Source organism: Triticum urartu, chromosome 1, assembly GCF_003073215.2.
Source record: "Triticum urartu cultivar G1812 chromosome 1, Tu2.1, whole genome shotgun sequence".
Lineage (NCBI taxonomy): Eukaryota > Viridiplantae > Streptophyta > Magnoliopsida > Poales > Poaceae > Triticum > Triticum urartu.
The window spans coordinates 6,818,977-6,828,242 of record NC_053022.1 but is presented as its reverse complement, the minus strand read 5'-3'; the positions used below and the strand labels follow the sequence as shown (position 1 = coordinate 6,828,242).

At 45.3% G+C, this 9,266-nt stretch overlaps 1 protein-coding gene across 1 annotated transcript; it reads right to left on the bottom strand.

Annotated features, from left to right (window-relative positions):
- Positions 1–225: 225 nt before the first annotated feature.
- On the bottom strand, positions 226–2,176 carry LOC125516263 (alpha-copaene synthase-like). The gene is made up of 3 exons (XM_048681972.1): positions 2,067–2,176; positions 995–1,253; positions 226–847 (listed from the first exon to the last, which is right to left on the bottom strand). The coding sequence occupies exons 1-3, from the start codon at positions 2,163–2,165 to the stop codon at positions 372–374; spliced, it is 834 nt and encodes a 277-aa protein (XP_048537929.1). The 5' UTR covers positions 2,166–2,176; the 3' UTR covers positions 226–371.
- Between the last annotated feature and the right edge of the window lie 7,090 nt (positions 2,177–9,266).

Below are 9,266 nucleotides of genomic sequence, written 5' to 3'. Positions count from 1 at the left end.
GACCTACAAGGGAAAGAAAAATACTAATCCTACAAGGCATGCAACGAAAATAAAAGCATTTTTATTATGTTCTAATTTCTCAAAAATGATGTTTCTTTATACTTGTGATGTTTAGGATTAAACTTGAGGGAGTGCACATAACATAAGCTTGGAGATACTTAATTGAGATATAAATCACTAAGGTCAAGATAATGAATATCAGTAAGGCTTTATTTGGACGACAAGAATCAAATGTAAAAGTATGGGAATTAGTTAGCATGTCTTGTGGATTCAATGCGTTAGAAATGTTCCTGTTTGTATACCCGCATAACTCAACATGGGGCCTGAGCTTATATATCTATAGTCCACCAAAACATATGAAGACAAGAATTTTATTTGTTCCAAATGAGATGACTAATTGATCTAATAGCATCGTGAGAAAATTGTTGAATACCCAAAAAATCACTCTGAGTTAGTATGTCAAAGGCAGCATACCGAGAAAATGCCTTGAGCTCTGTCTGGTGAGCCAGCTGCAAAAGGTTATAATCCCACTTTGCAAGCTCTAATATGGAGGGATTGCATTCCTGCTCCATTTTGTACTCTGCAATATATTGCAGTGCCTCATATCTCTTCAATGTCCTTGGCAGTGGTATCTGAAGGAACCGCCTGACTTGTTCAGCTAATGGGGACGCAAGGCCATTTACCATTGTCTGAAGGCGATGCCTTGAAAACAACATAGCGCTTTCTAGCTCGACCTCTCCAGGAATGAGAAGGTAAGATGCATTATACAAGCTCAGCAAACCCCGAGGGTCACTCATTATCTCATCGTTGAAGGTCCCATCTGCCTCTTTGAACTTGTCAAATTCATCTGTTTCAAAGAATACAAATTATCCATCTGTCAATCCAGAAGTACAGCCTCATACATCTACTTTGCAAACTACAGAATCCTCTTGTTAAAAATAAAGAATGTCTGTAGTAATTTTGGTAGTGGATGTTCAGCTTACACTCTGCATACCTGGAGAAACCCACAGTCCATGCTGCCTAAGCAGGCGAAATCGAAGAGCAACATCGTGGAGGCTAGAGCTATCGAGTTCAGCACCGTGTATGTTGCTTAATGCAGTGGCGATATGTCCCTCAAAGTGATGGTCTATGCTCAGATGTTCAAGTGTATCTACTAGCTTCATTGTTCCAACCACACTATCGCTGCAAAACTCAAACAGTTCACTGGTTACCTTCTTTAATTGATCGACCCTCTCTCTCAACCGTTCCTCCGACTGCAATAACCAAAACCACGTATATTATGTTCAGTTAGAAAAAGATTTTGATGCTTATTGGTGTGGCATGACTAAAAAGAGTTCATCTCAGGCCTCTGCATTCGAGATGGCTCAGGTCAAACTTCTTATAGACTAAAAGGCAAAGCGACTGCAGGAACAGTCACTAAGAAATACCTCTGCATCTGGTTGGCAATTAAAAAAAAGTGATGAGAATAAAGACACTCTGTTATCTCGTTCATCGGAGACTAGTTAATGTTATGTTATGAAGAGATGTTAATCTGAGAACTGGATTGATGGATAGATGCTGTTTCTTGGAGAATATTTTACATGTCTTTCCACTACATACAATTCTTAAACCGATGCAAGGGAGACCTGTCAAAATATGTACTAAAGCTTGACAAAATTAAACTAGAGATGTCAAGGTGATTAGCAAGACAATATATAACTATGTTCACAGGTGCAACTTGAGCAGTCCAATCACTTAAGTGATTCTCATTCTTTCTGAAAATATATTAAATGCATTTTTCTGAAATGGAAGGTAAACCCCCCGCATCTGCATCAAATGGTGCACACAGTCATCTATTATTGCATAGTTACATCATCCAAGTATGTCATAAAAATGAATAAAAATATAAAAGGCTAGCACAACCAGATGGTAATAAGATTACATGACACCCTCATGCCTATTAAAATGCATATGTACACTTGTTACCGCAGAAGTAGTAAGAAATACTCCCTCTGTAAACTAATATAAGAGCGTTTAGAATACTAAAATAGTGATCTAAACGCTCTTATAAATCTGAATGAACATGCCTGCAGTGGTTCCGGAGTATAGTTGATAAAGAAGTCACCCCATATTGTAGGTTCGAAAGGTGGTGCCATCTTAGCAGCAGGTGGGTTACTAGACGCCATGTCTATGCGCATGTGAACTCTTCTCGAGTAGAATGGCCAATTAGGCGGCCTTATATAGAGACCAAATAAACTGTAGCTACAAAATATAAATGTTTTACCCTGCAATATTTAAAAAAAAATGTAAAGCTACTGTAGCTATATAGAGACTAAAGCAACTGTAGTTTTCTCAATCACTAACATAGGACAGTTTCTGGCTCAGAAAAGACAAAAGGACATGTTTTGCACATTCTGGTATTCCCTTTATCCTAATGGTTGAGCCGTAGAGAACGGAGCAGCACCTGACAAGAATCCGGGTGGCCCCATTTCAAAAACAGATTTAAGAAAACGGAGATAATAAAGAGAATCTTGACTCTTCTCATTGACTGAGACCGCTAAGAAATACCAAAATCAAAATAATTGGGGCAGCTTTATGTTGACTCTTCCCATTGACTTAATCCGGATGGCTACTTCAATGCTAGACCCCAAACGGACATCCGCCTTATCCGGATTTCATCTGTTGGGGTCGAAAAAAAGGACGGCTGTGTTAGATTTTCGACATCCATCTACTGGTGCAACCAACCGGCCGGCTTGGACTAAAAAAATTTGAAAAAAAAACCGGCCTCACATTTAAAAAACATACAATAAACTTAACTAAAACTCAGATAAACTTAAAATAGTCCACAAAAGTCCTCGACGCACATTTAAACTTAACTGAAAATTAATAACATAAGCAAATGATAGATTTGCCGCAGCCGTCGTCCTCGTTCTCGTTGTCAATGGTGGGGTCGACGTACGACGATTGCTGCCATAGGTGGGCTATCAGCCCCTGCGGCAGCTGCTAGGCCGGAGACGCGAGTACCACCTCTGACCGTGGCGGGGATAGTGGCCACGTGTCGGCGCCCATCCACACGGGTGGCACGGACATGTACTCAGGAGTGCACAACACCGTGTCCGAATGCGTTAAGGACTGCCCCACCAATGCCGCGAAGGGTGGCTCCTTGGCGGCCTACCCCTTCATCTCCTCCATGGCCTCCTGTTTAACTTGGAGCTCCGAGATGGCGATGTCACCAGCGGTGGAGAGGGCCATCATCTTGTCGAGACCCTTCCATTGGGCGCGGTCGCGCTCCCGGACGGGCCATGGAATATAGCATACCATGTACATCTGGCTAACGACCCGTTGATGTGTGCGAGTAAGAGCATCTACAGCCGTGCTCCACCACTAGTAGAAAAAGGGCCTGTTCTCCCGGTTCGTAAGGGCCTTTTGTCCCGGTTCCGGAACCGGGACTAAAGGGTCGGTACTAATGCCCTGTCCCTTTAGTCCCGGTTCAATCCAGAACCGGGACAGATGGGCCTCCACGTGGCCTGTGCGTGGAGCCCAGGCAGGAGGGCCTTTGGTCCCGGTTGGTGGCACCAACAGGGACCAATAGGCATCCACGCGTCAGCATTTCTATGGCTGGGGCTTTTGTTTCTTTGACGGGGGGGGGGGGGGGGGGGGGGTTGGGGGTTTTGGGGGGTTAATTTAGGTGTTTCATATATTGTGTTAGCTTGCTATAATTAATAGAGAGAAGTGTCATCTCTTATGTCCGTACTTGGTCGACGCTACGTACCATACATACGTATAGAGAGGATTAGACACGCTAGCTAGCTAGTAAGCAAACGAAGGAAACAGAAGATCGTCATGAACATATATGCATACAGAGAGAAGTGATATCGACCACCTCTACTTCTCCGAGAGATTGGTCGAACAACAAATTCTCGTATATCTATCCGACACTACAGGCTACATATATACAATAATTATCTCTTACAAATATAATATCCTAACATACGGACTCATGGTCCACGTAGTATTCTCCGTCTTCAGCGATCACGTGGTCAAGAAAGAATGCCGCCAATTCCTCTTGAATTGCTCGCATGCGAGCTGGTGCTAGGAGTTCATCCCGCTTCCGAAACATGTAATTTGAAGAAGGGGGTCAATACATATATATATGAATGAATGAAACTCAACACAAATGGTGGTAATAAAATAAAATTATGAATGTTGTTATTTACGCACTTCATATTGTTCGTCAGAGTAGCCCCGCTCACAAGTCGTGTGGCGGATGGACTCGCAAACGTAGTATCCACAGAAATCATTCCCTTGTTCCTGCCACAACCACTGTACAACAAATAGAGGTTAATCAAACTGATAAGCAAGAATGCCAAATGGTATTGATGAAACTAGCGCTTGAATCAATAGGAGATGCGGAACATGCTACTATAGTACTTACTTTCAGGTGTCTAAATTGCAGCTTCTTCGGGAGTCCCGGAGCTTTTTTGGTGAATTTTTTCCAAACCCTGCCAGACAAAGAAAACAATTACTTGATATATCAGGAAATGAAGAAAGTTGCTGATATGGTGGATAATAATCGATTTAAGTTACTTCTCGAGCATTTGAGTCATGTCCGCATAGTCCTGGGGATCTTTTCGTCTTGAGTCTAAGACGGTTACTAGTCCCTACTCAAGCTTAATCTCTAAGAGAATATAGTGGAAACTGCACACGCATGCATAACTCATCAATTACATTACTATAACCTTGACTAATATATAAGGGAAACCGAATACGCACAAGACAGTAACACTCACTTGAAGTTGTAAGGAAAGATTATTATATCTTTGTTTTCATTTATTACCAACGATCGTAGCAAGTTGGATCGGTATCTACGGCATGAAATTTAACCTGAGTTGCATCTATGATATTTGTGTTAACGAACCCAATATCACTGATTTGTGTTTTCTTCAATTCGACGATCTTCAATCTGCATAATATAGTGAGGATAATTATAAATACATGCAATGAAAGAGCTGAGCTATATGGAGAGACTTAATGACAGAAATAGTACTACTTACAGACAGTAGCAGGTGACCGTTGCTTTATCGAGGGCCAATTGATTGAAAAACTGAAAGAACTCCTCAAATGGAACAGGCAACAGATCAATTCTAACGAGGTCATGCTCCTTTTTAACTCTCACATACAAAGTACTCCTCCCCCCAGACTCTCTGCAGATTTTCAAGTACCAATCATGCAATCTTCGCATCATCGTTGACAGAGATCTTTCATCTTTGACGAGAGGCTTCCCGTACTCGTATCTTTGTATCTGCACCTCCATGAAATCATAATGTACATCGTCGGGCAGGTAATCTCCAAGATTGCTATAACCGGGCACCATCCTCGGATCATTAGCAACGATGTCGCTAGGCACCTTGAGCGGGGGGCACGATTGCTTCGCTTGTTCGCTGAGCTGTGCAATTTGTTTCCCAGCTCGTCGTTCTTTCAGCCTTTGATCACTGACAGTACTTCCCGACTGCTCCGCTTCGGCAAATTCCTTTCCAATAATGCGCTCATAGTTTCCTTTCGGCGGAGACTTGGGTGGTTTTGTCAGGAGAGCCAGAGTGCGCTTCGCTTTCACCGGATCTAACTTCTCCTCCGGAGGTGGATGTTTCTTTGCTTTCACCCCTTCAAAGAAGTTCCTCACTTCTTCTCGTGCGATCTCGGCGTTCTCCTCCGGGGTCCTCTCGTATGGTAACTTCTCTGGAGTCTTCAGAGAAGGACCGAATCTGTATGTCCTCCCACCTCTGGCTGTACTGCTAGACGCCGGCAGAGAAGACGGAGCGGTTGTCTTCTTTACTTGCTTACGAGGCGGAGGAGAAGGACTACGACACGCCGGAGCAGGCGGAGCGGCGGCAGGTCTCTTCCGCCCTCGCTGACGAGGCGGAGAAGGAGGAGGCTGGCTGCTCGGGCGCGCCGGGGCAGGCGGAGAAGGAGGCGGAGTGACGCGCCGGAGAAGGAGCCGGCCGAGTGCCCTGATCGTCACTCGCCGGAGGAGGAGGCGGTGGAGGAGGCGGAGTGCCCTGACTCGCCGGAAGAGGAGGAGGAGGCGGAGGCGTCCAGTTCGGAAGGTTAATGAGCTCCTTCTGCCACAGCCATGGAGTCTTCAGAGCAGAACCCAGCCGAGTCTCCCCTTCACCGGTAGGGTGGTCAAGCTGGAGGTCCTCAAATCCCTCCGTTATTTCATCCACCATCACCCTAGCATATCCTTCTGGAATCGGCCGGTAGTGAAAAGTTACGCCGGGTTCAGTAGGAAAAACAGAGCCAACTGCCGCCTTGACCTTCATATTAATCCATTGTGTCATAAGGTGGCAATTTTGAGACTCCGTGATAGCATCCACGGGATAGATGGCAGGAGCCGTCAAGGCATGCTCCGGCTGAAGCAGCTCGGTGGAAGCCACGCTGCTTCTCCGCTGAGATGGCAGGGTAGCATCGGGGGAAGCGTCGGCAGTTTGTTTGCTTCAATTTGCTTCTCGTTCCTCTATCGCTTGTACCCTTGCTTGCAGCGCCTGCATTTGGGTCTGCTGCACTTTTTTCCTCCTCTCCTGGCATTTGTAACCGCCTGCGTCCGGAAACCTAACCTTCCACGGAATGGAGCCTGGCGTGTGTCGTGTCCGTCTAGGGTGCTCAGGATTCCCGAGGGCCATTGTGAGCTCGTCGTTCTCTCTGTCTCGAACGAACGTCCCTTGCTGCGCTGCTTCGATATACTACTGAAGCTTCTTGACTGGTATGTCCATTTGATCGTTCGTCCAAATGCACTTCCCTGATACAGGGTCCAAGATTCCGCCAGCCCCCAAGAACCAAGTCCGGCAAAGGTCTGGCCAGTTAATTGTCTCTGGTTCGATCCCTTTATCAGCTAGATCATTCTCAGTCTTGGCCCACTTAGGCCGGGCTACGAGGTAGCCACCTGACCCCGTGCGATGGTGATGCTTCTTCTTCGCAGCATTTTGTTTGTTTGTCGCCGACATCTTCTTACTCTTTTTCGATGTCTTGTGGGCCACAAATGCGGGCCAGTGATCTCTGATCTTCTCACATATGTCCTTGAATTCTGGTGTCTCCTTATTTTCGACAAACTTATTCAGCTCTTTCTTCCACCTCCTGAATAGTTCTGCCATCCTCTTAAGAGCAAAAGACTTGATTAATTGCTCTTTAACTGGCTTCTCCGGATCATCCTCTTGCGGTAGGGTGAAATTTGACTTCAGCTCAGTCCAAATATCATTTTTCTACATATCATTAACATAAGACACCTCAGGGTCTTCTGTAGCCGGCTTTAACCATTGCTGGATGCTGATCAGGATCTTCTCCCTAACCAAAACCCCGCACTGAGCAACAAATGCGCTCTTTGTCCGGAGGGGTTCAATCGGTTGGCCGTCGGGCGCGATTGCTATGATCTCAAACTTTTCATCCGAGCTCAACTTTTTCTTCGGGCCTCGTCTCTTCACCGAAGTTGTGCTCGATCCGGAGGGTTAGAAAAAAGAACAAAGACTTAATTAATATGTGTACATACCAAAACAATGAATGCATCAATTAGCTAGTCAGCAGAAGCTTAACTAATATATATACCTGGCCGGACTCGGTTCGGTCACCGGAGACGTCATCACGGTCCCCTTCTTGCACCGGCATTGGGTCACCGGAGCCGTCCTCACGGTCTCCTTATTACACCGGCATTAGGTCACTGGAGCCATCATAATCATAGCCAGCCGCTTCCAGACCATCGGTGTCGTTGAGAAACAACGAGCAGACGGCATCACTTCCTCGTGCGATTCTGTCCCCCAACAACTCTTCTTGTACTTCGTCTCGGGCGGTGTCCATAGTTTCTACAAATATTTACAACATGGAAATTATTATTCAAACATGACAGATGGATATATTAGTGGCAAATGTATAACTAATACTAATTAGTGGTCTCGACGCTGCTTCTCTAGGGTTTGGGGTGGCCTCGACACAGCTTCTCTAGGTTTTGGGGTGGCCTCGACAACGCTTCAAGGATAAAAAAAGAAGAGGAAGAAGAAGAAGAAGAAAAGAGGAGAAGAAAGAATGGAGGAGAAGAACTCCTCTATTCTTCCTTCTCTTTTTTTTCTTCTTCCTCTTCTTTTTTTATCCTCTTCTTCCTCTCATGTTCGACGACCCTCGACCCCTCGGCGACCCTAGACCCCCTCTCGACCCTCGACCCCTCGACAACCGTCGACCCCCTCTCGACCCTCGACCCCTCGGCGACCCTCGACGACCCTCGTTCCCGATTAAAAAAAAGAGGAAGAAGAAGAAAAAAAAGAGGAGAAGAAAGAATAGAGGAGAAGAACTCCTCTATTCTTTCTTCTCCTCTTTTTTTTGTTTTTCCTCTTCTTTTTTTATCCTCTTCTTCCTCTCATGTTCGGCGACCCTCGACGACCCTCGTTCCCGATAAAAAAAAGAGGAAGAAGAAGAAAAAAAGAGGATAAGAAAGAATAGAGGAGCCTCCTCTATTCTTTCTTATCCTCTTTTTTTCTTCTTCTTCCTCTTCTTTTTTTATCCTTTTCTTCCTCTCATGTTCGACGACCCTAGACCCCCTCTCGACCCTCGACCCCTTGGCGACCGTCGCCCCCCTCTCGACCCTCATATATAAAACATTTTCTTCCTTCTTCTTCCTTCTATTCCTTCTTCCTAAATATATAAAACTTTTTTTTAAATGAAACTAACCTAAAATGTACTAAATCAGAGAACATATATAGATAAAACTTTTCTAATAAAAAAAATCTAACTTTTGCATATATGTATTTTTAAAACATCATTACAATTGAAAAAACACATACATATATACCTATATGAACATACATAAAAAAACATATATCTAAAAGATACATACATACATACATATATATATATATATGAAAATCTAAAAACATGTAAAAAACATGTATAATTAAAAAAAATGCACGGCGGCGGCGGCGGCAGACGCACCGTGCTCATAGAGGCGGCGACGGGCGACGAGGGCGCGGGCGACGAGGGCGTGGGCGCGGGCGACGGCCGGCGAGGGTGCGGGCGACGATGACGGCAGGGGCGGCGTGCAGCGTCGAGGAGGTCGGCGTCATCGAGGGCAATTGGCGAGGGAAATCTGAAAATCTCACAAGTCCTGATTATATAGCAAAGCCATTAGTCACGGTTCGTGACACAAACCGTGACCAATGCCCCCCTTTAGTCCCGGTTGGTGCCACCAACCGGGACCAAGGGCCTCTTTTTAGCAGCCCAAAGGGCGGGAAGCGGCGGCCTTTGGTCCC

Bases quoted from the DNA above. Each gene is read 5' to 3' on its own strand.
- LOC125516263 (XM_048681972.1), bottom strand. From the start codon at position 2,165: ATGGCGTCTAGTAACCCACCTGCTGCTAAGATGGCACCACCTTTCGAA. The intron at 1,254-2,066 runs GCATGTTCATTC...TGGTTATTGCAG, and splicing joins ATACTCCGGAACCACTGCAG to TCGGAGGAACGGTTGAGAGA. The intron at 848-994 runs GTATGCAGAGTG...TCTTTGAAACAG, and splicing joins TGGACTGTGGGTTTCTCCAG to ATGAATTTGACAAGTTCAAA.